Below are 27,969 nucleotides of genomic sequence, written 5' to 3'. Positions count from 1 at the left end.
ATGTGGAGATTAGAAACCTACCTATCCCTTTGCAACTGGATAAAGAATTCCAAGATACAGCAAAAGCCCTCCGGAACCTTAGAATTCGGTGAGAAATTCTAGGGCCTTTAAGAGCCACAGAACCTGGTGGGCATCGCCTGGAGACAGGGAAACGTTTAGTCTCCGCAGCCATGCCCAAAGTCATGAAGGATGCGGCGCACCCCTTGGGGGCAGAGGAGCCGAGCATGGCGCGGGCCGTGGTCCGCAGCACGGGGGGCTTTATCCTGGGCTTGTCCTTGGCCACAGCCTATGGGCTCCTGGAGCTGCTGGTGGAAGGGCACAGCCCCTGGGGCTGCCTGGTGGGCACCCTCACTTTGGCCGCCTTCCTTAGTCTGGGCATGGGATTCTCCCGCCAGGTCCGAGTCACCGTCCTCCTGTTGCTGCCCCAGGCCTTCTCCAGTGAGCTTGGCACCCAGTGGAAGGGGTGGGCCCTGGGGCAGGGGCTGGGGCAGGAGGGATCTTGAGGGAGAGGGCGGTTGAGGGAAATACTCTTAAGGCTTCTATAAGGCACTTGTATGGTATATGCCGCCATGTGCCAGGCTGGGGGCCTGGTTCTGAGGGAGCTCTCTCCCCAGAGCAGGGCCGGACACTGCTATTGGTGGCTGCCTTTGGGTTGGTATTGCAAGGGCCTTGTGCCAACACCCTGCGCAACTTCACCCGGGCCAGCGAGGCTGTGGCCTGTGGGGCAGAACTGGCCCTGAACCAGACCGCCGAAGTGCTGGAGAGGGCCAGGCAGCCCCTCGTCAGTAAGGCCGCCCATCTCCACGGACTCCCAAGTTCCCCCTCGTCCTCCGCATTCTACAGTCCTCTGGCTTCATTCCTCTCCATTGGTCCTGGGCCCTAACCTCAAAGCACCCTGTTAGACCCCCTGACCCTCGCTCTCTGCCCTGCTCCACCGCCAGATGAACTATTTCCCAGACCCAAGCATCCGGGCTGCCCATTTCCCGAGTGGCAGGCCCCCTCCACTCCCTACGCCAGGGCAATGGTGAGAACCAGCCCTCAGAGGAGGAGATCCGACAGTACCCCTGCCCCCGCCTCTCAGGTGCCCTGAACAAGATTAAAGCCATTGCCCAGAAGGCCAAGGAGGTGGCTGACCGGGTCCGAAAGTTCTTCCGGTCAATCATGGATGGCGTGAAGCACATAGGTCAGTACATTAGCATGTCTGTTTTGTGGGGGGGGGGGTCAGAATTCACCCAGTCTCCTCACCCTCACCCCCCCATCCAGGACTGTTTGGGCCCCGCCTGGGTGTTGACTAGTTCCCACTGGATATAGCGCAGCCAGGCCCCTGACCGTGAGCCTCTCCAGCTCTGGGTGCTGTCCTGGCGTTCCCCACCCACCCCCCGAGAAGATGCTGCAGGACTCCTGGGTACCAGCCCCGCAGCCATCCCCAGCCAGGGCCCTGCGGAACGTGTGGTATTGGCTCCTGCACATCGGTGACGTGTGCAACTCGGAGCTGGGCAACCCTTACCTGAAGTGTGCTCGGGTCTTCGATGACGCCAAGGACAGCTGCATGCAGGTCATACCACAAGCCTACCACCTGTGTTATGTGCTCATGCCCTTCAAGCTGATGCTCTGTGGACTTGCCAGTGGTGAGAGAGCCGGGGGCTCGCTGGCAGGATTGGGGGCCCGGCAAATGTAGGGGTCAGGTGGGAGGGTGGGCCCAGGGGCCCAACGGGGGGCAATAAATATGGGACCAATAAGGACGATACGCCCTTTGTGGGATTGTTGGGGGCAGATAGGGAGGAACCAATGCAGAGGGTGGGGTAATAAGGAGAAGCCAAAATGTTCTGAGCCTGTGTGGAGGCTAGTAGGAAAAGTGAAAAGTCAGGGGGCCTTGTGAGAGCAAGGTCCTTGGAGGTGGGAGAGGCAGGCTGTGTCTCCCTGGCCCTGCTGACACTCGGTCTCCGCTCTCAGTGGTCCAGGTTTTCTGCATCATCCCCGGGTACATCCAAACCTTCCTGCGTGAGAGCATCGTCACGCGTGAGTGATCCCCTCCTAGCCCTGCTGCATGCGGTGCTCCTGAGAGGCCTTCCTCCCCCATCCCAGGATGTGCCAGCCCAGGAGTGCTCCCAGACCGTGAATGAAAATGCAGGAAAGGACCTCAAGAGGTTACCCAGGCCAGTGTCCAGGAAATTGGGGCCCAGAGAAGAGGAGGTGCTTCCTGAAAGCCTGACTTGAGAGCAGGAGCTGGGGAGAGAAGCAGGGTCCCTGCCCCTGTGGCAGGTCATTGAGATGTTCGTTGTGGAGACGTAAGGCTGGTGCTAAGCACGCAGCGGCAATGGCATAGACTGCGGAGACTTTGTCCCCTCCTCAGTCCACTGTAGGCCCCAACACTGGGGGTTCCCGGCTGGCCTGTGAGCCGTGGGACCCCTGGGCTGACCAGGCCCCTCCCGAGGGCAGCCCCACGCCCTCCTAACTCTCCTTGCTTGCCTCTCCCCCGGACCCGCGGACCTCAGCCGTGAGGAGGCTGATTAACCAGGTGCGTCAGGAGTTTGAGTTCAACATGACAGCCACCCACCACTTCTCTGTGGATCTCAATGCCTCTCGGAGCCTGTCCCAGGTAGCTCTGGACCTCCATGAAGCTGTCAGCATGAAGCTGCACCGCGTCCGAGAGGCCTTGGCTCTGATGGGCTACACCACGCCTCTGCTGCTCATGCTTCTCTACCTCCAGTGAGGGGATGGAGGACGGGTGTGAGGGCGGAGAGCTAGGGCTGCTGGGGGGCCGGCCCACGCCCATGGCATCCTGGGAGGCTGGAGTTTGGGGGCAGGGTGGGGGGTGGGGGAGGTGCCCTGCCCTGGGGGGTCTGGTCGGGGGGTGCTGAGGGGCCTCACGTGTGCCCCACCAGAGCCCTGTGTTACCGGTACCGCTACCTGAACTGGGACAATTTTGACAACTTCTACATCACCAGCCGATTCCTGCGCCTGGATGCTGTCCGCTCCGTGGCGGGATTGCCCACAGTGCTGCCACTCAGTGCCCATGAGGCCAGACAGTACATCCAGCCGGGTGAGGGCCCTGGGGACCCGGAGACAGGGACCCTGAGGGAGGCCAGGGATTCCCCCAACCCTACTGCCCTGCCCAGAAGTGCCGTGCACAGGCCGGGCTCAGGGCGGGACGAGAGGTAGGGGAGACAGGCCAGAGCTGAAGGAAATTTCCGGCGGCGGGGAGACACAACCCTGTCTTTGGGGAGCCCTCAGAATGAAAGGGGAAAGTAGGGTCCCTCAGAGCACGCAGACAGAGAGAGAAGGGGAAGATGATGCTTCTGGGAGCACCCTGGATGTCGGGACGGAGGGAAGGATGGGTGGGGAGTGGATATGGAGGAAGGGACGTGAAGTTGGGGAGGCTTTCGATGCGGGGGCGGGTGGCGAGCAGGCAGTGTGCCTGTGCTGATATGGAGGTGATGCAGCTGGGCAGGGGTGGGCAGTGCTGTCTGTGAAGTGGGGGGCCAGGTAAGGGTATCAAGGATGCCTCAGGAGGGAGGATTCCTAGAGACTGGAAATAGGCCACCAGGCCCAGGTGGAGATGCTAGGCCTGCACCTCTAGCCACGGAGCCCCTGCCCACAAAGAGTGCTTCCCACCTTTGCCCAGGGGTCCTCACAGCTTCCGCGTCTTCCAGATGAGCAGACAGGCTCCAGCTTGATCAGGGGCAGGAGCCGCCTCCAGGAGGGAGATCTCTGTAGGAGCTGGGTTCTGGTGGGTGGGAGAATTGGGGAGCATCCTCCTGACCAGCTCTCCCCTACCCAGGCTCCATCTTCTTGTCCCAGTGGGAGCAGATTTTTTACATCCTGGCGACCTTCCACCTTATTCGGCACCTCCTCCTCGTTTTCCTCCTGGTCTTCTTGGACTATGCCATCTTCTGGGTCCTGGACCTGGCCCGGTACCAGCTGCAGGGGGAGATCGTGGCCCGCAGTGAGCGCCTGAACCTCCTTAGTTTCCTCAGTCCTGGGGGATTGCCTGAATGTCCCCATGTCACTCATACTTACCAGCCCCTGACATTGCCACTCTTCCAGCTCTATCCTCTGCCTGGTAACCGCTGTGCCCATTTCAAGATTATACCATAACAGAATAGCTAAAAACACAAGCTCTAAAGTCAGACTGGCCTGGGTTCAAATCTCAGTAGTGTCCTTTACCAGATGGTGACCTTGAGCAACCTTGCTGAACCTCTCAGACCTTCAGTTTCCTCATCTGAACCATGGCACAATCATGGTAGCAACCTCTCTGGGTGGCTCTAAGGAGTAAATGAGACCACATGTACTAAGTGGCTGGTGGACCTTTGATTGAGTGTGTGCCACAAACCACAGAATAGAATGAATCTAATCCTGTGTACCAGAGGCCCAACAGAAAAAGTTAAAAAAAAAATACCCAGAACATGGGACTTCTCTGGTGGCACAGTGGTTGAGAGTCCGCCTGCCAATGCAGAGGACATGAGTTCAAGCCCTGGTCCGAAAAGATCCATATGCCGCGGAGCAACTAAGCCTGTGCGCCACAACTACTGAGCCTGCACTCTAGAGCCCACGAGCCACAACTACTGAGCCCACGTGCCACAACTACTGGAGCCCGCATGCCTAGAGCCTGTGCTCCACAACAAAGAGAAGCCACCGCAATGAGAAGCCCGCACACCGCAATGAAGAGTAGCCCCTGCTCGCCCCAACTAGAGAAAGCCTGCACGCAGCAACGAAGACCCAATGCAGCCAAAAATAAATTAAAAAAAAACAAAACCCAAAACAATCCATAAAACACTTAGTTCAGTACCCGCTACACAGTCAATGCTTAGCAAATGCTTCATTTTTTTTTAATTTAAATTTAAATTTTATTGAAGTATAGTTGACTTACAATGTTGTGTTAATTTCTGCTGTACAGAAAAGTGATTCAGTTATACATAATATATATATTCTTTTTCCTATTCTTTTCCATTATGGTTTATCACAGGATATTGAATATAGTTCCCAGTGCTATACAGTAGGACCTTGTTTATCCATTCTACATATAATAGTTTGCATCTGCTAATCCCAAACTCCCAATCCTTTCCTCCCCCAGGCAAATGCTTTAAAATAAATGCTTCTGGGTGGTCACGGAGTCAGGGGATGGACTCACTGACCATTAAGATCATTTCAAATCTGGTAGCCTGGGAAGGCAGACCAGGCACCAGTGCCAGCCAGCTCTGGACCATGGAGCCAGTCCCAGGTGCCAAGGGCTGATGTTAGGCCCCAGGGCACCATGAGGGTGCCTAGGGCGTCCAAGACCCCTGGCTGAGGGCCTGGGGGCCATCTCTATGCCCTGCACTGTCCACTCTCCACCCTCCAGAAAGTATGGCCTTTCCGGCATGGTGGAGTGGGCAGCTGCCAAGAGCATCCCTCACACAGTGTCTTGGTGCCAGGCCCTGTGCTAATATCCATAACTGTGGAAGGCACCGGCTCTACTGGGAAGATTTACCGCGACCTGGTGTCGGCATTTGATGTCCTGCAGCAAGGCAACATCACCATCTTGTCCCAGCGCTGCCTCCTGCGTCCCTCGGAGCCCAACACCACTGGTTACATAGTCATCGGTATCCACACCCCTGAGGGCACTGGGGGAATAGACACCATTCAGGGAAGGAGGCGCAGACTGCTGAGGGTGAGCGTGGCTGGCACCTCGTGCCCTCCAACAGTGGCTTACTGTGTCTTCTGTGCCCCCAGGTGTCATGTATGGCCTGTGCTTCTTCATCACTTTGTTTGGCAACTATGTCAGTCGCCTGCGGCGGGTCATCTGTGCCTCCTACTACCCATCCCGGGAGCAGGTGAGGGGTCCGTGGCCAGTTCCTGCCCCCCTCCCCAGGCTGCTGAGATCATGGCTGTCTGTCTTGGTTTGGGGGAGTTAAGAGGCCTTCAGCAGCCCAGCTCTCTCTCCTCTGGTTGAACCCCAAAGCAAATGATCTGGACTGCAGATGGCAGAACTGGTGCCTCTTGGGGCAGGGCTTTCTGAGACAAAGCTTGCCTCCAAAGTTTTGCTAAAACCCTAGGGGGACAGGAGCCATGTTAACATGTTGAGGTGTGAATGGAAACTCACCATTTGTTTACTCATTTATGACCCACTCACTGAGCATCTACCGTATGCCAGTTACCGTGCTGGCCTCAAGGATGCCAGGGTGAACCAGACACAGTCTTGAGGCAGGCCGGACAGGCTTTTATTTATTTATTTATTTATTTATTTATTTATGGCTGTGTTGGGTCTTCGTTTCTGTGCGAGGGCTTTCTCTAGTTGTGGCAAGTGGGGGCCACTCTTCATCGCGGTGCGCGGGCCTCTCACTATCGCGGCCTCTCTTGTTGCAGAGCACAGGCTCCAGATGCGCAGGCTCAGTAATTGTGGCTCACAGGCCTAGTTGCTCCGCAGCATGTGGGATCCTCCCAGACCAGGGCTCGAACCCGTGTCCCCTGCATTGGCAGGCAGATTCTCAACCACTGCGCCACCAGGGAAGCCCCCGGACAGGATTTTAACAAGATGTTACAATGAAAAAAGTGTTTTTATTAAGGAATGAATAAAGTGTTATGGAAACCCAGAGGAGGGAATGGGTGAATCCATCTAGGGAAGTCCCAAAGTCTTCCCCCAGGAAGGGGCATTGAGCCAAGCCTAGAGGGATTCATAGGAGTTGGACAGAAGGCAAAGGTAGGGAGTGAGGTGGGAGCAGAGGGCATTCCACGTAGAAGAAACAGGATCAAGGGCACCCCATCCTTGACCTCCCCTCCAGCAGGAGAGGATCTCCTACCTCTACAATGTACTTCTGAGCCGCCGAACCAAGCTTCTGGCTGCCCTGCACCGATCAGTGAGGAGACGGGCAGCTGACCAGGGCCACATGAGTGTCCTCCAGGTGCTGGCCAGGCGGTGAGCCCACTGTCCTTCCTTATATGAAGTGGGGTGAGAGGGGGTAGAAAAAGAGCCAGAGGTCAGAATGGATCACTGTCCTTCCTAGGTGTCCAGAGGTTTGTTTGAAGAGGGTGCTCACTGCATGGCATTCATGCATGAATGGATTGAGGATGAGAATTCTTAGGGGTGGGGAGTGAAAGGAGGAGGAGGACAGGAAGCAGAGATGTTGTTGCTATAGTCAGAGGGATGGAGGTTAGCCTGCAGGAAGCACTACCCTTGGTTTGGAGGATGGTGCTAGAGAAGACAAGGGTTAGCTACGCTGGCTGGGCTGGCCTGCTTTTTCTAAAAAATTAATTAATTTTAAAATTGAAATATAGTCGATTTACAATGTTGTGTTAATTTCTGCCGTATAGCAAAGTGATTCAGCCACACACACACATAAACTCTTTTTTTTATATATATTCTTTTCCTTTATGGTTTATCACAGGATATTGAATATAGTTCCCTGTGCTATACAGTAGGACCTTGTTGTTTATCCATTCTATATATAATAGTTTGCATCTGCTAACCCCAAACTCCCACTCCATCCCTCCCTCACCCCCCTCCCCTTTGGCAACCACATGTCTCTGAGTCTGTTTCTGTTTCATAAAAGTTCATTTGTGTCGCATTTTAGATATCATGTATAAGCCATATCACATAGTATTTCTCTTTCTGACTTACTTCACTTAGTATGATAATATCTAGGTCCATCCATGTTGCTGCAAATGGCATTATTTCATTCTCTTTTATGGCTGAGTAGTATTCCATTGTATATATGTACCACATCTTCTTTATCCATTCATCTGTCCTTGGACATTTAGGTTGTTTCCATGTCTTGGCTATTGTGAATAGTGCTGCTATGAACATAGAGGTGTATTATCTTTTTAATTAATTTATTTATTTTTGGCTACGTTGGGTTTTCGTTGCTGCACACGGGCTTTCTCTAGTTGCGGCGAGTGGGGGCTACTCTTTGTTGCAGTGTGTGGGCTTCTCATTGTGGTGGCTTCTCTTGCTGTGGAGCAGGGGCTCTAGGCGCGCAGGCTTCAGTAGTTGTGGCTCGCGGGCTCTAGAGCACAGTCTCAGTAGTTGTGACACACCAGCTTAGTCGCTCCATGGCATGTGGGATCTTCCCAGACCAGGGCTCGAACCCGTGTCTCCTGCATTGGCAGGCAGATTCTTAACCACTGCACCACCAGGGAAGTCCCAGGGGTGTATGTATCTTTTTGAATTACATTTTTGTCTGGATATATTGGGCTGGCCTGCTTAGTGTCTGGGACCCCTCTCCTCAGGTGCTCCTGCCTGGCTCCGTTTATCAGCCACTCTAGGCAGCAGCAGACCTACTGCCTGGGCTGCGGGCAGCCCCAGGATGAGGGGGACACAGAGAATTCGGTGTCCTGCAGTACCCCAGGCTGCCGAGGTGAGACGCCTGGGGAGTATGCCTCTCCCTTCTGGGACTCACCACATTTGCATATGACAATCAGCTGTTGTCCTTCTTTTACGGACTTCTCCTGTACCTCACCTTTTGTACCCCTCCCTTCATTACTATGCATGTCCTCATTTACACAGAGCCCTCAGGTAGCTCATTTTCTCTGTGAGCCTTAATCCTCCGGTGCAAATAGAATTTATATGCAAGTGGCGTTGCAGCAACTCCCTAGTGTGCACCGCTTGATGAGGATGGTCCTCCCAAGGGTGGGGTCGGGGAGGCAAGGGCTGAAAGCTGGGGAGCACAGTGGTTGGGGGGGTACAAGTTTACCTCCTTTCCCCCCGGCCTCCTCCAGGTCTCTTCTGTCTCACCTGCTTCCGCCTCCTGGACAACACCTGCTCCGTGTGTGCATCTCCCCTCTCCTACCAGGGGGAGCTGGACCTGGAGCTGTGAGTCTCCAGCGACATGGGGTGGCCGGAGTCTGTGGGGGCAGTGGGGGCAGCCACCCCTCCCCCAGGACCTCTGTGGGCTACTGAGATGGGAGGCTTCTCCAGGGACTCCAGTGATGAGGACGGCCCCCGCCTATGGCTGGCGGCAGCTCGCAGAGAGGGTCCTGAGCAGGAGGCGTTACTGCAGCAATGGCTCCAAGAAACGCTGGGCAGGCCCCTCTTATCGGAGTCCAGCTCCGAATTCAGGTGAGCAGAAAGCTGAAGGAGTTGGGGCCTGGGAGGCCTAAGACGTTCTGTCACATTTACCAAGGGCTTCTTGGGTGCTAGAGATGGAGATGGAGATAAAGGGAGGGGAGGGAAGGGAGGCTTGCCCTGGAGGAGCCCACCAAATGGTGGGGGAGAGCGACAGCAAATAGATCAGTGACAAATGCGGAGAGCGCCCCGATCGAGGAGTGAAGCAGGCTCTGGGCAGCACAGAGGACAGAACAACCTGTTTGGGATGGGGGGATATTAATGAAGGCTTCATAGAAGAAGTGAAAAAAGAGGTGGGTTTGGGGGCACTCCGGGGGTTTGTTAGGCTGAGGAGTCGAGGAGAGCATTCCAGGGGGAGGCTTTTGTGTGTGAGTTTGGAGAACGTGAGACACTTAGGAGGTGCGCGGGGGCGTGGGGGCGGGCGGAGCTAAGGGAGACATGTATGTGTGGCCGGGTGGAGACTGCAGAGCATGCTGGGAGAGGTGGGAGAGGGCCTCACTTTGCCATCTGAAGATCCTCAGTCAGAAAGTGATATAATCATATTTGTCTTTTAGGACAGTAAGCTAAGGAGGCAGAATGGAGGCTGGGCAGGAACAGGGAGACCAGAGAGGAGGCTGTCTTATCTCAGGAAAAGTTGGTGATGGCCTCAGGATTGAGGTGCTGAGAACGACAGGGAGTTTATGCTTGGGACCGGGCGGTGTTAAGGCAAGAGGAGAAACAGGTTCTGCAGAAAGAGGAATGGCCCAGTTCGAGACCTTTGAGGTATCTGTAGGGAATCCAGCGGGAGATGCCCAGGGGACAGTTAGAAAAGGGCAGGGCTCTGGGCCAGAGGTGTCTTTTGGGGGGGTTGTTGACTTAGAGACTGTAAGAGAGAGGATGAGCTAGATCACCCTGGCAGAGGGCAGGGCAGGAGAGGAGGGGACAGGGACAGAACACTGAGGGGCTCAATCACAAGCCAAGGAGGGGAGAGGCTCACGAACAGAGAGCCAAGCATATCAAACGCTGTGAGATGATCAAGTAGGATGAAGCCTGAAGATTGGCCATTGAATTTGGCGGTTGAGAGATCCTTGGAGTGGCTTATGGGAACATTTCTCATGGTGTGGGGAAGGCCAACACCAGTCTTAATGGGTTGAGGGGGGGTGACTGGTAGAGAAGACTCAGAAACAGAAATGGGGTTCGCGGCTCTGTGTCACTGTTGCAAGAAGTTTGAGAATTCTTTTTCTTTTTAATATAACTGCTGTAGTTAAAAAAAGGAAGCTTGATGGTAGAGGAGGGAGTTAGCTTCATAGAACAAAAGAGTAGCTTGAAGGGAACCTAAAGGATTTTTCTTTATCCAAGTATAGGGAGATTTGAGCATTTCAGAGGTGAAAAAGAGAGCGCTGAAGAGAGAGGGATGCCAGAGAGATGGGATCTAAGGCCAGGTGAACAGGGTGGCCTCAGATAGGAGCGGGCTCACCTGAGGCAGGAGGGGAGAGGGTATGTTCCTCTGAGCAGGGCTGAGCCTGCTCCCGTCTGGTGGCCTTGCTTTTCTCAGGGAGGGTGGGGGGGCGGGGGTAGGAGGCAAGCACACCTGCTAAGACAGCAAAGAAGGGGTCTGGGAGTGGAATAAAAGTTTCAAGGAGTGGGTGGTGGAGGCTGAAATATCTGCCTTGGGGACTGCACAAAGGAGCCAGCGGGGGAGGTTAAGAGATTTCCAGGTAGCGTTACAGGCTCAGATGAAGTTGAAAACCATAACGTGTAATGACTGACTCCAGCGTGCTTGGTTATTCGGTTTTTTTCGAGCAAATGTGGTAGCCATGAACAGGATTCCAGGGTTGAAGGTTTCTTCTGGGCAGGTCAGGAGAAGGATAAGATGGGGAGAGAATTGGGGTGTCTTTAGTCAAGAGTGTCTGAGATGACTGACTTTGGGGAAGACAAGGCACTGAGACCCCAGGGGGCAGTCCTAGGTCTATGTCTCGACGGGGGTGTTAGAGCAGAGGCCAGGAGGGACACAGAGAATGGGCCACGCCTGGGAAGAATTCGGGGATAAATGAAGAGAGTGGCCAAGGTTGAGGGTGAGGTCCGAGTGGGAGCAGAGGTGAAGGTCATTATGGCCAAGGAGGTTGAGTACTGAAAGGCGAGTGTTGGAAGAGTCCGCCCACTAGTGAGGAGGCGGCTGGGCCACGCCAACAGCCCAAGTCTGGTACCAGCACCCTGGATGGGTATGGCAGGGTGTCTGCGAGGCCTGGGGAGATGGCCGCAGCCCGGGGGTGTAGCTGCCATGGCAGCCAGGGGCTTTGCAATACACCACAGGCCTGCCGAGTTTGAGAAAGGCAAGCAACCTTCACTCGGGAGGACTGCAAAAAAAACTTTCCAGCGGTCACATTCCAGGGCGAATGGGGCACTGGAAGTAGTAATGAGTTGAGGGGTTGAAGGGGAAGCAAAGTTTTATTTTTAGAGGTTCCAGAGGGCTCAGTGAAGTTAAAAGCTGGGTCGCCAGAGGGGATAGCTTGAGCCTTGAGGGGCTATTATTCCCAAGGTCACTGCTGGTTCTGCCCTTACTACCCACATGACCTTGGGCAAATCGCTGCCCACTCATCTCTCAGCCTAAAATCAGAAGCTATCTACAGCCATGAGCTCGTTTGCCTTGGGGGGCCTGTGAGAGCAGCAGTGGCTGGTAAGTAACAGGAGCCAAATCTGAACAGATGGGGCAGGGGCAGGAGGCAGGAATGCACCTGTGAAAACAGAATGTTGGTGACTGGGCCACCCCTTCCTTTCCTCGCTAGTGACCTGGATGAGGAAAAGGGGCTTTGGAAGAGGAGGCACAGGTAGCAGCGCCCACCTGAGGCCCAGTCTGTCAGCATACCCATGCCCCCTCAGCCCTCCTGACCACCTCAGAAATCCTCTGCCCCCAAAGCAGCCCCTTCTCCGCTTCAGAACCCCCAGTCCCTCTGTCTCTCATTTCCCTCTCCTCCTGATCCCTCCCACCTTCTCCAAAATAAAGAAACCAAAGGTGGACACAAGTGTGAATCTTAAATTATTATTTCTTCCTGTCACTTACACCCGAGGTGGGGGGCAGGGCAAGGGGAGGGGAACAGGAGAGGGGGGATTGCCTCCCCCCCACCCCGTAAGGCACTGAGTGGAGAAGCCGCAAGGGGGGAGGGGGGAGGCCACATTGTCCTCACTCCCTGGGGCTAGGCCCCAGGTCTCCTCAGCCCTGGGCTCTCCCATCACCTGAAATGCTAAGATGAGGCCCAGGGCAACCCGACCTCCCCCTACCCCAATATATTACATCATCACTTTTTAAATAGATACAAGGACTGGTCCCGCTACCCCCTCCCTGTGACCCCCCCCCCACTATTGGGGGTACCTGGGCAGCTGTGCAAATGGGCATGGGGGTGCATGGGGGGGGGAGGGAGAGCACCGGGCCCCTGAACCTGCCCCTTTTAAGGAGGGGGAGGAGCCGCCAGGCCAGGGAGGGGAAATAGTGCAAGGCAGAGCCCAGGCAGAATGGGGTCCAGCACCCAGCGAGGAAGGTGGGGAGGAGATACCCCCACCCCCAGCAGAATTGGGTAGTTAAAAATCTGAAACTAGATTTCAACAAGACCAACAGAAAAGGCTATGTACAGACCGGGGGTGGATTCAATCCTAAGGGTAGAGTGAGGGGATTACTCTCCCCGACCCAACAGGAAGCCCGGCTGGCAAGGGTCTGGGGAAAGGATCCCTTTCCCACAGGTCCGCAGCCCACTTTCCTTGCGGCCAAGCAAGAAGCTATTTGCCCCGGCCTTGGCAAGGGGGCGCCGCTCACCAGCTGGGGTGGTGGAAGTTGAGAGAAGACGGCTCGCTGGAAGTGGCCGCCAGGGGCGCTCGCCCGCGCAGGGCACGGCCGCCAGATGGCGCCGGCTCGCCCGTTCTCCGCAAGGCTCCCCCCAACCCCTCACCCTGTCCCACACCCTGCACCGCGCCAGCCCGGGGGCGGCGTGAGTCAGGGGCGGCAGCGGTGTCGGCGGCTCCGGCTTGCACCTGGGCGGGGAGGAGGAGAAGAGGGTAGGCCACCGCCCGGCCCGCCCTGCCCTCTGGCCCCGGGGAGGGAGCGGCGGGAACAAGACATTCCCTGCCCAGCGACTCGGGAGGGGAGGGGAGGGGAGGAGAACCAGCAGCAGCTCCCGTAGTTGGGCGGGGCCCCTCCCGCTGCCCCCAGGGGCGGGCGAACCAATCAGGCCACCCCGCCCCCTTCTCCAGGACCCCATGACTCAGCGCTGGGAGCAGGGCGGAGGGGGACTAGGATGGCTCCTTCCTTACAGGCCCAGTCCCCCAGTCTTTCAAGCTTCTACCTTGCTTTCCCCCACTTACCCTTCCTTTGCCGCCCCCCTTTGCATAATTCACTGCCAGGAAAAGGGAACAGAAACCAGGAAGGAGGGGTCTCGAAAGGGAGGGGCAGTCCTTCACCCCCTTACACAGCCAAAGCCCCAAGGGGCATGGGGGCAGGGCAAGGCTTTGGTCCCAAGCCCCCCACCCCCTAGAAACCCGCATAGCCGAAGAGGGACCCCACAAATCAGAAATACATTATTGCTTCTACTCCCCAGGAGCAGCTGGGGACAGGGACCCCACCTTTACAATGGAGCTGTAAATATATACATAATATCGTATGTATCACTCCTTGGGAGAGCACCCCAATCTGGGGAGCCTCTGCCCCAAAACCTTCTCAGCTTGGAACTGGAATGAGAGCTCTGAGGGAAGGGCCCAATTTCCGATGCCAGGGAGGCTCAGTGCCCGGACCCCAGCGCCGTCTCTGCTGCACACTCCCGCTGCTCAGCATGGGCGTCCCGGCCCGTGCTGCTCCAGCTCGGCCACTCGTCCCTCTTTAAGAGGACTCCATGGCACCTTCAGCCTGAGGTGTGGTGGGTGCCCCCTCCTCCTCATCGTCATCAGGGGGCCCCGGGGTGGAGACTGGGGGCCCAGTAGGGGCTGGCTCCTCCCAGAATCGAGCCAGAGAGAGTCGGAAGTTGTCCAAGTGGCCATTGGAGAGGTCGAGGCCAGCAGGGGTCGGGGTGGCGGCAGAGGGCGGGGGGTAGTGAGGGGGCGCATCGTCCTTGCGGCGCCGCCGGGTGCGCACCTCCAGGCAGTTCTGGCCTTTAAGGTGGCGCTGCAGGTGGTCCTCCTTGGCGAAAGCCTTGTGGCACAGGTGGCACTCATAGGGCCGGTCCCCTGTGTGCAGGTGCATGTGGTTCTTGAGGTCATAGCTGTGCAGGAAGCGGGCTGGGCAGTGCGAGCATGAGTAGGGGCGCTCTCCTGTGTGCTTCCTCATGTGGATCTTCAGCTTGTCATTCCTGGCACAGGCAGGGGGGAGGGGCAAGGAAACCGTTCAGGATGCGATCCCTGGGTCATCCTGGCCAGGTTCCCAGGCCTTGTCCCACTCCCGTCCCCCACCATTTGTTTCCCTATTACTGCCCCAGGAGACCCTTGCTGACTTGCCCGCAGCTTAACTGGGCCCGGCCACCACCCACTCTGCCTCCAGCACAGCCAAATCTTTCATGCCCCAGACCTACCTCCCTTGACTTTCTTTCACCTGGTCTCCCTATCCTGGTCTCTCTTCTCACCCTGGGCATCACCACTCCATCCCCTCCAGGATCACCTGCCTCCACACCTCGGGTCTCATAATCCCCTTCTCCCTCCCCCTCGACATGGCCCCTGCTGCACCCCTTCCACACTGGTGCTCACCGGGTGAAACGGACGCCGCAGACTTCACAGGCGAAGGGCTTCTCACCCGTATGGGTCCTCATGTGGCGTGGCAGTTTGCCAGCCCCGTGGATAATCTTGTGGCAGACCGGGCACTCCTGGGGCATCTGGGAGCGGCGTTTGCGCACTAGCTTGTCCTGGCCATCTAGGCCTGGTGCCAGGGCGTCCTGGTGTAGGGAACTCAGGTAGGCCATCAGGTCAGGATCGATGGCATCCTCATCTGAGCCCAGCTCCTCTGGGGACAGCGGGGGCCCGCCACCCTGCGCCAGCCCATAGGCGGGGGGATATGCCAGCTCCTCCTCTTCTTCCTCACCCTCATAGGCCTCATAGCTCAGGGGCCCCTCATGGGGTGAGGCAGTCCCTGTGGGAGGGCTGTAGCTGTCCCCCAGCCTACTGCCCCCGCTGCTGCTCACTCTGCCTGCCGCCTCCTCCTCCTCCTCGTAGGTCAAGGGATGGGTGGGCACTGTGGGCACTTCAGGCACTAGGTGGTTTGCCCGGGCCCCCTTGGTCTGCAGGAAAGCTTTTCGGGGCTTGCGGCTGCGGCGGGCGACAGGCCGAGGGGGCGGCGGCGGCGGTGGGAGGGGCACCTGTGGAGGGCTGTCTTCACCGTTGGGAACTCCCGAGGCTGAAGCCGTGGCTGTGACGAAGGCCTCCAGGTACTGGCGAGCTCGCTCACAGTCGTCCTCGTCAGGGCTGGGAGCTTCTAGTCCGCTGCCCTGCAGAATCTCCATGCAGGCAGCGATGACACACGGGATCTCCAGCAGCCGCGCAGCCTGGAGCACTGCCGGCATGTTGGCGCTGCTGGTGGTCAGTGTGGCTGTATAGGCAAACTCGAGCAGGGCACCCAGCGCCTCCGGCCCCACAAAGTCCAGCTCACACACGCCGGCCCCTGCTCCCCCGGCAGCCACCCCGCCGCCCCCAGCGCTCAGGACCGCCCCGCCACCGCCCTCAGTGAAGAGCTTCTTGAAGTAGTGGCTGCAGGCAGCCAGCACAGCCCGGTGGGTGCGGTATTCAAGGCCCTGTGTCCGGATGGTGAGGTCACATAGGTGTCCCAGCTGGCGCTGCTCATTGAGGCAGCTCAGGAGCTCACTGCTGTGGTCTGGGAATGGAATCCCGATCAGGTCATCCTCGGGGCTCCCCATCTTCTCCTGCAGAGTCAAGTAGAGAGGGAGGTTAAGAGCGCTCAGCCCTGCAAGGTGGTCCAGGGAAGGAATACATACCAACGTTGGCCAGGTGACTACAGACTACTTAGATGGTCTTCTAAGTACTTTACACCCACTTCATCTTCCACAACCTTCTAGAGTAACAGTTATCATTCATTTCACAGACAGGAACCTGAGGTGCAGACAGGTGAAGCAACTTTCTATGTTAAGTGCAGAACAGGTTCAAAGCCAGGCGATGGGCCCAGAGTCCGTGTTCCTAACCACTGTGCACTGTTCTGCCTCTGTGAGAGCAGGAGCCCTGCCTTTCTGGCCTTTCCTAGAGACCCGTCTGCTTCACCTGCCCCATTCCCCATCCCTTTGGAAGAAGCACTGGACTGGGAGAAAGGATGCCTGGGTTCTGGTTCAGGCTTCATGAAGAACTGGCTGAAGGACTCTGGGTGGCTCTGGCAGCCAGCCTCAGTCATCTGAAAAGTGGGGTAACAGTCTTTGTGATGGAACCTCCTCTCAGCCCAGAGAGAGGCCAATGAGAGAGTTCAGATTCACATTGCGCCAAGGACTGTTCAAGGCAAGGTCAGGTGCTTTAACTTATGTTATCTCCCTAAAGCATTTGGTGTACAGTAAAACACTATGCAAACCTGAGAGGTGGCTTCCCAGCACCCTCCTCCTCCTCCTTCCCCACCCACTAAAAGTTCATCTCCCCTTCTAGATCCCCCCTTCTAGAGGCCAAAAGGGAAACACAGCTCCCAGCATCCCTCCCCCCACATCCTCCCCTCCCCCATGGGGCCAAGGAGCAGCCACCCTTTGCTGGGGTGTCGCTGGCTGGCGCGGGTGCTTCCTGCCCCGCACCGATAAGCATCGTCCCCGCCCCCTCTCCCACTGCCAATAGGCCAAGTTCCAGTCCCACCCCTCCCCCACTGGGCTACCACCACCACCTCTCCCTCCCCATTCCCATCCAGTCAGGAGAGTCCCCCCTCTCCAGAGGACCATCTTTCACCCTCTATGCTTTCCCCTCCAAGGCAGAGCCACAGAAGGTGCAGAGCTGCCAGCAATCCTGAGGCTGGTGGAGGGGAGGGGAGGGGTAGTAGAGGGAGTCTGGCCTGGAAGTGAGGAGATCTGGTTGAAGTCCTGGCTCTGCTACTATCTTTTTTTTTTTAACCATACCATTAGAATTTATTTATTTATTATTATTATTTAACATCTTTATAAGTATTCTGCTACTATCTTGCTGAATGACCTTGGGCAAGTCATTTCTCTCTGTGCTTCAATTTCCTCACTGTACAAGGAGGGCGTGGGAATGGAAGCCCCAAGGGCTCAGCCCTTCAGCCCTGACATTTGGTGGGTCTGGAGCAACTGGAGACAGAGTTGGGGCCTGGAAAGAGCTGGGCTCTGGAGTCATCCAGGCTTGAGTTTGAATCCTCAGTCTGCGGCTGATTAGCTCTGTGACCTTAAACAAGTGATTTAATCTCTGGACCTCTTTCCTCATTTCTAATATGGGATCATTCTACCTGACTCCTCGGGCTGTGGTGAAGGTTAAATGAGACCATGGGTGGCACAATGCCTAACACACACAGTAGGGGCTCAATAAATGTTCTGGCCTTGGCAAGGAGAAACAAGGCCTCACCTGGAGGCGGATTCCACTATACAGATGGTCTCTGCTGGGAAACAAGTCTGTCTCCCTCCCTCAAATCACCCCAGGGAGTCAGGTTACTACTAGCTACATGACCTTGGACCAGTCACTTCCTTTCCTGAGGAGGCCTGTTTCCTCATCTGTAAAATTAAAGACTGACCTAGATGATCCTTAGGGCAAGTCCCACTGACATTTTGTCAGTGTCTTCTCTGCCACTCCCAACAGCTGCTCAGTCTTGGCCATTGATGGGGAAGATTTTGGGGGCGGGGGGGGGTTGGAGGAGTCAAGGGCTACAGGTTTCCTCTTGAGGACACAAGAACTGCATTGTTTCTGCCTGCCTCCCTGTCCCAGCACCAGAACGCCTGCGCGGAAGCCATGAGTGAGCAGCACCCATGTGGCTCATAAGCCACAGCCAGACACCCTTAGATAGCCCACCCCTTCCCACCTTAAGTCCCCAAATCACTTCTCTCCCTGGGGGCCAAGCAGTCTGGGAGCACTCCCAGTTTCCTTTGGTTCTCCTACCTGTACTTTACAAATAGTACAAGAGGCAAATGGCCCCAGGACTTAGAAACAAACAAAACCGGGTGGGCAGCAGCAGTGGCCACTCAAGCAGCAGTGGGCTCCCTCCTGGGCCCAAGCAAATCCTGTCCCTCCTGAGGGGGATGGGTGGGGCTGTCCTCGATGTCCATTGGCCCGGAGCTGGGCACCCGCAGGCACGTGGCTAACCCCGTCCCTCTCCCTCCTTCCCTCCACACCCCACCCATTCCCGCTGCTAAGCCCGCCTCCCTTCTCCCACCCCAGGGCCGTCTCCGAGGCAACTTGGTGTGGCGGGGGCGCTGATTGGCTGACCCCGCTGTCAGGTCACAGGCTCTGGCTGGTTCACGATGCAACTCACTCAGGGCTTGGGCAGGGGTGGGTGTTTAACCCCTTGGGCCTAACCCCGTGGCCACGAGGTACCAATGAAGGAGGGGAGAGGCAGAGGACACACGTGGGAAGGGGAGGTGTTCACATGGTTCTCTAGCTTCTGGGAAACTCCCCTAGCCCTTACCCAGGGCTCTGGCACCCATGCTAACTTAGGTGCCACCTGGAACTAGGCTGGTGCCAACCAGGCCAAGGGGATACTCCTAGCCCCATCATCTGGGAGGGGTTGGTGGGGTGGAGGCCTCCCCCTTCTTTCTGCCAGGGTGGGGCACTGGTGCCAGGATGCCCACCCCACCTTGGGCACCCTTCCCACATCTGTATCCCAGAGGGCCCAGCCCCCCGACACCCATGAGTGTCCCCACCCAGCCTGGCATGCCCCCTCTTGCTAAGACCTTGTGGGCATGGGCGTGTGTGGTGGCTGGGGGGGGCAGCTGTGCCAGGGAGCCAGGCAAGGTCTGTTTGGTCTGTTTGCCTGGTAGGGGGAAGAACTGGGGGCCCCACCCCATCTCTCCCCCATTTCCCGCCATCCCCCCCCCCCAGGCTCCTCTCACTGTCAGGCCTGCTAGACCGGCCAGGCCGGTGGGCAGCTCTCTTGAAACTGGGCCCTGAGTCAAGCTTGCCCCATCTTTGGTGGGGGGAAGACTTTGGGGTTAGACAGGTGGGAGGGGGCAAAGGTGGGAGCCCCTATCACCTACCCCTCAGTGCCCAAGGGCACCTGCCAAGGTGTGTCCACCACCAAGAAACCAAAAGGTAGAGGGCACTGGCCCTGGCATGGGAAGGAAAAGGAGGCTGGAACTCTTTCCAGGTGCTGACCTCCGGCAGTGTCCAGTGCAGGGCTGGGGGCACCAGGGCCAACACTGCCGGCTCGAGCCAGCTGAAGAGCTGGGATATGAGGCCCTGAACGGGGCAGCTGAATAAAGCTGGCCCCCCTTCCCCACACCCTGGGGATTAGGGGAGTAAGGCTTAGTGTGGGGGGCAGCAGGCGGAAACAGGATTAGCGACGGAGAAAATAGATATGGGCCTGAGACACAGGCACAGAGAGCCACCCCTCCCCAGGCTTGGAGGCCCCCACCTCTGGGCTCTGCCAGAGAGCCTGAGAGGGACCTGGCCAGTCCTCTCCAGGTATAGCAACCTGGGGTGAGGGAGGATGAGGACCAGGCTGTGACACCTCCTGCCAGGGTGATGGAGAGGCCTGCCACTCTTCCCACCTTGGCCGGCCACCCTTCCCCCTTACTCCTTTCTCCTTTCTGCCCCTCCAACCCCCACCCCAACTCCAGCCTCAGGTTCTCTTCCTGTTTTTTTGGAGCTAAGTTTGCACGAAGCCAGGGCTTTGGCCTGTGGCTGGACCAGGGGGGTGGGGAAATATGACAGCCAGTCCAAAGTCCTCAGGGACCCAGGAATCCTAGTTCCCCAGCTTCTCTCACCCCTTCTTAGGGCCTCTGAGGCCCAAGGGCTGAAGCCATCTGGCCTGCCCAGTTGGGAAGTCAGGGTGAGGGGTTGAGGTGAATCCCCCTGAGGATTGGAATGGCTTCGAAGGAGAGGCCTTTGGCCCAGGGATGCCCTAGGCATTTATGGAGCCCTTCCCTCCCCACCCCAGCCCCTCCAAGCTAGTACATGCCTTCCCCATCCCCCATAGGCCGCTTCCCCCTCCTAACCTCACCACCCCCGGCACTCACACTTCCTGGGGGCCGAGGCGGGGAAGAGAGACCGCAAGCCACGAAGGGGGAAGGAGGCAAGGGGAGTTGGCTGCTTCCCGGTGCCGTGGGGGTTAAGCCTCTCCTCCCTCAAAATCCCCAATTCCTGGTGCTTCAGCTCCTGACAGGAGGGAGACCTCAGTGTCCCCCCACATTTTCTTTCCATGACAACTGCCCTAGTCCACAGCCTCTTGGGCCGCATCAGGGGAAATCTGAGGGAGATAAAAGATGGCGGAGGAAGGAATGGGGGCAACTCCGTCTTCCCCAGCCCTCCCCTCTTGTCCTTTGGGAACAAGGCCCTCTCCACTCTTGGCCCCTTTCCTTGTCCTCTTCCTGTCCCCTTACTGCCTTCTCGGACCCTTGTCTCCCCTCTCCGCGACTCATCCTTTGCTTTCCTTCCTTCAGCCCTTGCGAGGCTCCCGCTTCCTCTGTACCGCGTCTATGTCCCTAGGCCTCTGAGGAATCATCCCTACCTCTCTTTTCTTTTCCCTTTTGGCTCTCTCCCTCAAGCCTCCTCACTTCCTCCATTTCGCCTTGCTCCGAGCATCCCTTCTCTTCTCCCCAGGCAGGCGCAGTGTGGAGAGGGGCAGAGGAATTAAATCAAGATGCCAGGCCTGCCCTCCAAGGCCTGGTCTTGCCATGAGATGGTCACATTTAAGGTACCCACGGCCCCATTTTGGATGAAGCACAGGGCCAAAATTCGGGGGACAGTTGGGGAAGATGGGGGGGTGGTACAGTGAGAGCGGATGTGGGGTGGGGTGAGGGGGACAGCCTAGGCCTCTCTGCCCGTCAGAATTTCCAGCCCTGGAGCTGCTGGACTTTCCCCAGAGGCTGCCCACCCTAGGCCAGGCAACTGTGCACTGGGACAGACCCTGGTCATCAGGGTTCCCAGCGGGGGTCTGCCGGAGCACTGCCAGATACCCTTAGGGCCTGAGGAGACCACACAGGGTGCCAGGGTCTGCCCTGTGCCCACCCCCTCCCCCCAGCCTAGCGTCTCTGGCTGGGTAACCGAGCCGGCTGGTAACCCCACACCCGCCAAGCCGCCAGCAGAAACCTGAGCCCCCCAGCCCCAGAGGACACCCCGGCCCGATCCCCGGAGCCCGGCTCCCTGCCAGCCTGTCCAACCTCCTGTCCTGGCCCAGCAACCCCTCGGCTCCCGTAGGCCCCTTCTTCTGCTCTCCTGTCCTCCTGGGTCCCCCAGACACAGAAGCTTCTCCAGGCTCCAGCTCCTCAGCCCCTCAGTTCCTAAACCGCCCCCTGTGAAGTTCAGACACCCTCTTCCTAGCCTGTTTTTCAGTCCCTCTCTGACCCTTGGCCAATTCTAGGCCTCCAAGCCTCCCCTGGGGCCTGATCTCCCAAGCCAGAGTGTGGCCTACTCACCTGAACGCTGAGGGGCCTTGCCGGCAACTCCTCTCGGCCCCTGGGGGGAGCAGGTTGGGAGGGGTGGGGGAGGGCCGGGCTGGGGGGGAGGTAGGGTGGCTGTTCCCCGCTCCAGCTCCCTCCTTCAAAGGGGCCGCCCACGACTTGGCCCAGCCCCTCCCCCCTACAGCCTTAACCCTCTGGGTGCTGTCCCCCCTCCCCCCAGATGGAGGGAGGGGTTACCAGAGGGCTGGCAGCGTGGGAGAGGGCCTAGAGTCTCTGCCTGTGGTGCCCGAAGCCCCAGCTGTACCCACCCTGGCCCGTCCTTTCTCAGCCCTAAAAGGGGAAAAAGGTGAGCAGTAGGAAAGGTAGGAGCTGGGACAGTCCAGGAGGACAGAGGTGAGGAGGAGCAATGGGAGAGGCTGCTGGAGGTGGGACCAGGAGAAGGAAGAAGGGAGGGGAGGGGACAGGAGGCAGCAGTGGCCAGAAGAGGGAGGAGGGGAACCCTGGACAGTCAGTGCCAGGGGTGACAGGTGCCTAGGTCCCAGCCCCTCAGGGCATATGGTATAATAGGGGAACACAGGGAGGCCCTCCAGACCCCAGTAGGTCCCTCAGCACCCCTGGGAGCTGGCCGAATTCTCCCCTCTCTGTACTGGGCTGGGGCCCTCAGGGGCTGGGCAAGGCAGCACCCCGCCCTCCCCATGCCTCACCCCAAACCCACTCACATACCACAGTTCCTTGCCCGGGCACCAGCCCCTGCCAACCAGGCCAGGGGGCAGCACTTGTGCCAGCCCCCAATGGCCAGGAGGATCAGGGGGACAGAGCTGGCCTGAGGGGAGTGGACAGATGGGGGGAGCTGTGGGCAACGAAAGAGGAAGGAGCCAGGAGGGGGCATCTGCTGGGAAGCGGCTAGCCCCACCCCTTGCGTAAGCTGCTGCCACCCTGGCCGGTTGGGTGGGACCCGCCTGGGCCTGAGGGGTAACTCAGGAGGGCTCTGAGCCCAGAGATGGGTGGGCCACAAAGTTCCACTTAAACAGCTTCTGGGGTCTCTTATTCCTGGAACGAGGCGTGCCCTAGGTCCCCCAGACACTAGGCCATCCCAAGTCCTACTGGGCTGAGAGGGGGCACCACAGAAATGCCCCCTAAAATATCCCCTCCCCTTTCCCCCCAACAGCTGCTGGCTCAATGCCTCTGGCCTGCTGCCCCTCACCAGCTCCCGGCCCGGTTGGCACCTACCCACCAGGATGCTGGCAGTCCTGCCCTCCTCTCCCTCCTACCCCCCTGGCTCCCAGCGCCCCATGCCAACTGTGGGCCTCGGGTGGGGGAGGGTCACCCCTGTGCCTTGGTGCCAGCTAGGCGGGCCCAGGCCCTTAGGTCCTACAGATAAGGCACAAGACCCTGTTCTCAAGCCATCTCCTCAAGAGGCAGCGCACGGGTTAGGGCCTACACAAAGAGAGCCCAGGGGGCTATGGACAGCTTGATGAGCAGTTATTGAAGGCTCCACTCCCCAAGGTGGGGGCCAGTGTCTCTCCCTGCCACCAGGCACCGGCCTCCCGGCATTCCCCCTGCCCAAGCATTTGCTTGGGCACCAAAGTCCCTGATATTCCTGAGTGCCCTAGTGCCTGCAGCCTGTGAGGGAGTGGGGTGGGGCTGCTCTCTGCCCTTTGATCCCCATAAAGGGAGGGAACCAGCCTAGAGGGCAGGGGGCAGGGAGGGAGTTCATGGGGCCCCTCCATTTCACCCCTGCCAGGGGCAGCAGGGCAGGGTGTGGGCATCTCTTGGGTGGGGCCCTCAGGTGAGAATGGGTAGCATGTCTCAGCTGGGGGGATGGATGTCAATCATGGGTACATGGTGTCATGTGTGAACAAGATGGTGAGGACAAGGTGGGGGGATGCAGAGGGTCCCCACATTCCAAATCATCCCAGTCCACTTTTAGTCCCGTCCAGAAAAATTTCCAGACTTAACCAAATTGAGAAATCAAGGAGGACTACAACTCCCAGTATGCACCACAATTGCTTTGCATGTACCTTGGGAGCTGTAGTTCCCTTGAGAAGCCCAATGCTCTCCTCTTCCCCAGAGCCTTGTTGATGTGGTGGGGAGGGCAGAGCAGAGGACTTGGTTATGAATCTCCAAGGGGACTGTGTTTAGAAGAGGTACAAGGCAGGAGGTCCATGGTAGGGGGAGAGGACCCCTGCTCCCAGGCAAAGGGGGAGGAAAGGAGGAAGGAAGGAGGAGAGGATGTCTGTTGAAAGGGGCATATGGGTGGGGAGGAGTTGGGGGGAGTGGTGGAAACAGGAAGGAAACTGAAGCCAGAGACATGAGGTCGAAAGCAAGGGCCTGGTGGAGCCCCACTCCGAGGCTCAGCAGGGACTGGGAAGGCATTTCCCCCTGCTGGGCCTCGGCACCATTCTGGTGGCCTGGGGAGGCATAAGAGGAATTAGTGATGTCAAGTAACAGTAGACTGGTGTGTTTGTGGGGGTCAGTGACTCCGTTTACCTGCCACCAGCCGTCTTTTGTCTAGGGCACCCTCAACTCCCGGATCTGTCACAGGTATCTGCTGGCTGGAGAGCTCTGAAAGCTGACTAGGTTCTAGGATGCTAGCAGGAAGAGGAAGGGGTTGGGGGAGGTTAGGGCCAGGCCTGATGGGTATGGTGGAGGGAGACATGTATGGGGTTAGGCCCAGGTATGAGGTCAAGGAATTGTGCTGGCAAATGAGGATGCCATCCTCTAGGGCTGAGGCCATGGCAACTGGGAGGCCTCAGTGAAGAGAGGGCTAAGATGCCAAGGAAGGCCACCAGCCTCCCACCCATCCCAGGCTGTGGGACAGAATGAAGAGGGCAGCCCTTCCTAGTGTCCCTGTGGAATTTGCTAAAGGTAGCTTTTCCCCTTGTGCCAGGCAGCCTGTGAACATTAACGGTGGCAACTCAGGGGACCAGATGGCAGCTGGGTGCCTTTTCTTAGTGGGGGTGGAGGTCAGAAGTGGGCAGAGGCTCTGCTTCCAGGCCACTTTCCCTGGGCTCCCCAAGGTTCTGGGACAGATGCTTATAGGCCCCAGCCAAGATTCTTGCCAAGACCTGGGTCTGGCTGGGTGGTGGGTCATTCTTGCCTCTCCAAGGCCTTTGATGGTGGGCAACAGTAGCTCTTACCCCTTCCCCCCAGTCCCCCAGGCCCGCCTTGGCTCCTGGCCGCCTGTGTGTTGGCAGGACTGGTGGTGGTGGGGGGGCGGCGAGGCAACTTCAAACTGTCCGGGCAAAACGTCAAGTTTACTCACGAGTTTACTCAGCAGAAGGAGGGGGAAGAGGCCAGGGCAGGCACACCCCATGCCAGGGTCCTATCCGTCTGCTTGTCCCCACCTTCCTCCCCCACCCTCCTCTTCAGTCCTAGGCCAAAACAGGCATAGGCCCCAAGGCCTGGTGGCAGGGCAGTCTTAACTCTCGGAAGGTCAGGGAACCAAGCAGGCTGGAGGCAGGAAGCCCCAAAGCAGGCCCAGAGGCTTCTATCAGAGGGCAGTGCCCTGCCTGGAGCCCATTCACTACCCGTCTTGGGACCTCGGCCTTAGGCCAGAACTGGGTCTCTTCGCCACCAAGAAGGGGGCAGTACCAGGCTAGGCCTCCTCCATCTGACCAGTCCCCTGGGCAGTGACTTCTGACCCCAAATGCCCAGTACTAGGCTGTGCCTCAGGCAGCATGATGCCATCTGGGCAGCCATAGGATCAGGGGCTGTTTCTCTAGGCCTTGACTTGGAATGAGGGGCCAGCACCCTATCTGACCTACTTCCCTTTCCTCCCCACCTGCTTTCATTCTCTGCTTTTCTCCCCCAGCCTTCACTGTCCCCACCCCAGAGGCGCTCCGCCCCCCATGCCCGCTGGGTCCCCTCCCCCACCCTTCCCCAGGGTGCCAAGTGCAAGCACACAAAGGGCCCGATGGTGCATTGTTAGCCCAGCCCCCGCTGCCCGCCGCGCCCTCCCGGGGCAGGCACTAGGCCAAGGAGGAGCTGGGGGCCCTGGGTGCCAGGGGGCACCATGGGGAAGGGGGAAGAGGTCAGCACCTGTCTCCCAGTCCCTGGGGTCCATGTCAGCCAGAGCTGAGCAGTGATGAGAGTGCCCCATTAGAGCAGGTCTCTCTCCTTGACACCTGAGCCTAGTGGGCACTGCCTTCTTTCTTCCCCAGAGCCCCCTTCGGGTGGTATTAACCCCTTCCTGACCCCTGTGCTAAGGTTGGGGGGTGTGGTACCCAAGGGAGGGGACAGTGTCTGGGGGTGCCAGCAGGCTGTGTGGTGCCCACAGCAACCATGTAACAGAGGCACGCTGGGGGAGCCGGGGTCCCGGGGGCCAGGGACAGGAGGCACTGACAGAGATTTCTTCTTGTTTCATCAGCTGCTCCAGGGGGAGCCCCCTGCCCTTCTCCCCAGTCACCACTAAGGAGGAACACTAAGTGTTACCCAAACTCAGTCACAAATATGTCCCTCTCCAGCCCAGCACAACACTCCATATGCCCACTCTCCCCTCCCAACCTGATGCCCACTCCATGCCAGCTCTCCCAGAAGTGCCAGGAGGGTACAGGGGTGACCAAACCAGCTGGTGTGTGTGTGTGGGGGGGAGCAGGAGGCAACCCCATAATCATCCAGGTCTCACCCCCCTACACACATGCAACCTCAGGAAACAGAGTTCCCATCCTGATTTAACCCCTCACCGCCCAATCTGGCTCCCCCTGCCCCTTGATAAACTGTCTCCCTCCTCCAGGAATAAGTTGGGGGAAGGCGGAATAGCTGCGCTGACTCATTCCCATTCTCAGCTGCAGCTAAGGGTCTCCAAGGCACTCGGGTGGGGGTCAATTCAAGAACGCCCTCCACCTGGCCCGGAAGCCAGGACAGCCTGCTGGTCTCCCCCTCTCCCCAGCACCCACTTCCGGTGTCCCAAACTAGGTCAGCAGCGCTCGTTTCCTGTGGGTCAGCTAGCACCCGCGCCTCTGCCCCTCCCCTGCTCCGGACCCAGGCTCCCCGCCCCCCGCCCCCCAGGGCGCCCCGAGGTCTCACCACGTCTCAGCCGCCCTTTGATACGTGGGGGTTGTGCGGGGCGGGGGGCAGGGGACCCGCAGGGGACCCGCCCTCTCTCCAAACACCAGCAGGGCCGGGGCGCCTGGGCAGGCACGTGTCCGGGCACAACCCGCTGCCCACGCCGCCCCCCCACTCCCGGCCCCCCCTCGCTCTGGCCGGGACACGTCGCTCTCTTACTTGGGGTGGGGTGGGAGGAGAGAGAGAAAGCTAGAAATTGAAAGCAGCGCCCCCCACCCCTTTGAATGGCAGCCCTCTGCCAGCGGCGCTCAGAGTAGGTTCTACAACAACACAGTAGCGACCCCCACTCCGGGTAGGGGCAGGTGCGCCGGCGCCTGTGGGGGGACGGGTAGTAGGTAGAATTCTTCCCAGTCGCCCACCCTCGCTCTTGGGCTCTGGGGGCCGGAGCTGGCTTTGAAAAGGTGGCGGCGGTACTGGAGCCTGAACGAAGAGAGTGGGATTGAGGGGAGGAGGAGAGAGGGGTCGTTCTATGTCGCTCGGAGGTTGTCGCTGAGTCCCACTACCGGCGAGAGAGCGCGACTCTGGAAGCGCAAGAAACCGAATAGTCCAGCCGGTAACTTTCCCCCAAGCCGCGGCTCCTCCTGTGCTCCCCCCACCCCCCATGCAACTGGCCCGGGTCCAACCCACCGCGCCAGGGGGCGCGGAGTTGGGGGGGGAGCGTTGTCCTAGTTAGAATCCGTCAGCGTTTCCATTCCCTCAACTCGGACGGGTCGGGGGTCTCCCCCTAAAGTCACGAAGGAGACTGGGGGAGCGCTCAGCGCCGCCTCACCCTCTCTCCATCCCGGAGCCGCCAGTCTGTCTGATCCCAGAAGTGCAGAGAAAGTTTCTGGGGACCATCCGCCCTGGGTTGGGGGCGGCTGTAGTTCCTTCTCTACCTTTCCTCCCAGTTAAAATCAATTCCAAAGACCCGGAGTGTTGGGAAGGCACGGGGAAGGGGAGTGGTGGGAATCTGGTCTGCGTGCGTGTGTGTGTGTGGGGGGAACCCACTTACAGGACGGACGAAGGACACTGCAGCAGTCTCGAGTATGGGGGACCTCTAGCCAGGAGACAAAAGTGGGGTACACTCACCTCTCTGCCTTTGGGTCCTCTGGCTGGAGCTGCTGAGGCTCCGGGTGTGGGGAGAGGCGCGTCCCCCGCCAGGCCCGGGGGCTTGGGGCCCTGCTCCGGTCCTGGTCAGAAGGCCGCGGTCAGTGGCTCGCCGCTCTCTGCTGGGGGGCTCCTCCTCCGCAGCCCTCTGCCTCCTCCTGCCGCCCGCCCCCCCCTCGGCCGCTGAGAACCGTACATTCACCTGGCTCCCACCCGCCCCCCCCTCAGGGCCCGCCTCACCTGTCCTGCTGTCTCACCTGTCCTCCTGCTTGCTTTCCCCCCATCCCT

The 27,969-nt window shown here is 58.6% G+C and overlaps 2 protein-coding genes across 4 annotated transcripts; one reads left to right on the top strand and one right to left on the bottom strand.

Moving 5' to 3' along the window:
* Positions 1 to 170: 170 nt before the first annotated feature.
* Positions 171 to 12,084, top strand: DCST2 (DC-STAMP domain containing 2). Its single transcript, XM_036861920.1, is given in 15 exon segments — positions 171 to 438; positions 615 to 785; positions 1,082 to 1,183; positions 1,431 to 1,628; positions 1,954 to 2,019; positions 2,496 to 2,709; positions 2,886 to 3,043; positions 3,782 to 3,946; positions 5,415 to 5,582; positions 5,713 to 5,813; positions 6,765 to 6,895; positions 8,206 to 8,333; positions 8,695 to 8,788; positions 8,894 to 9,034; positions 11,806 to 12,084. Coding segments are annotated over 15 exon segments (2,355 nt in total). The 3' UTR covers positions 12,056 to 12,084.
* On the bottom strand, positions 12,060 to 27,969 carry ZBTB7B (zinc finger and BTB domain containing 7B). 3 transcript variants are annotated; one of them, XM_036861939.1, is made up of 4 exons: positions 27,922 to 27,969; positions 27,664 to 27,764; positions 14,741 to 15,906; positions 12,060 to 14,349 (listed from the first exon to the last, which is right to left on the bottom strand). In XM_036861939.1, the coding sequence occupies exons 3-4, from the start codon at positions 15,898 to 15,900 to the stop codon at positions 13,884 to 13,886; spliced, it is 1,626 nt and encodes a 541-aa protein (XP_036717834.1). In that variant the 5' UTR covers positions 15,901 to 15,906; positions 27,664 to 27,764; positions 27,922 to 27,969; the 3' UTR covers positions 12,060 to 13,883. The 3 variants fall into 3 exon arrangements, with proteins under 3 accessions (XP_036717834.1, XP_036717826.1, XP_036717840.1); XM_036861931.1 differs by lacking the exon at positions 27,922 to 27,969 and having other exon boundaries at positions 27,664 to 27,893; XM_036861945.1 differs by lacking the exons at positions 27,664 to 27,764; positions 27,922 to 27,969 and adding an exon at positions 21,544 to 22,113.

Source organism: Balaenoptera musculus, chromosome 1 (genome assembly GCF_009873245.2).
Source record: "Balaenoptera musculus isolate JJ_BM4_2016_0621 chromosome 1, mBalMus1.pri.v3, whole genome shotgun sequence".
Taxonomy (NCBI): domain Eukaryota; kingdom Metazoa; phylum Chordata; class Mammalia; order Artiodactyla; family Balaenopteridae; genus Balaenoptera; species Balaenoptera musculus.
The sequence above is the reverse complement of the archived record's forward strand: the minus strand, read 5'-3'. Positions and strand labels throughout refer to the sequence as shown.

Excerpts from the sequence above, each read along its gene's own strand:
- ZBTB7B (XM_036861939.1), bottom strand. The coding sequence starts at position 15,900 with ATGGGGAGCCCCGAGGATGACCTGATCGGGATTCCATTCCCAGACCAC. Across the intron at positions 14,350-14,740 it reads TGCGGCGTCCGTTTCACCCG|GAATGACAAGCTGAAGATCC; the intron begins GTGAGCACCAGT and ends TGCCTGTGCCAG.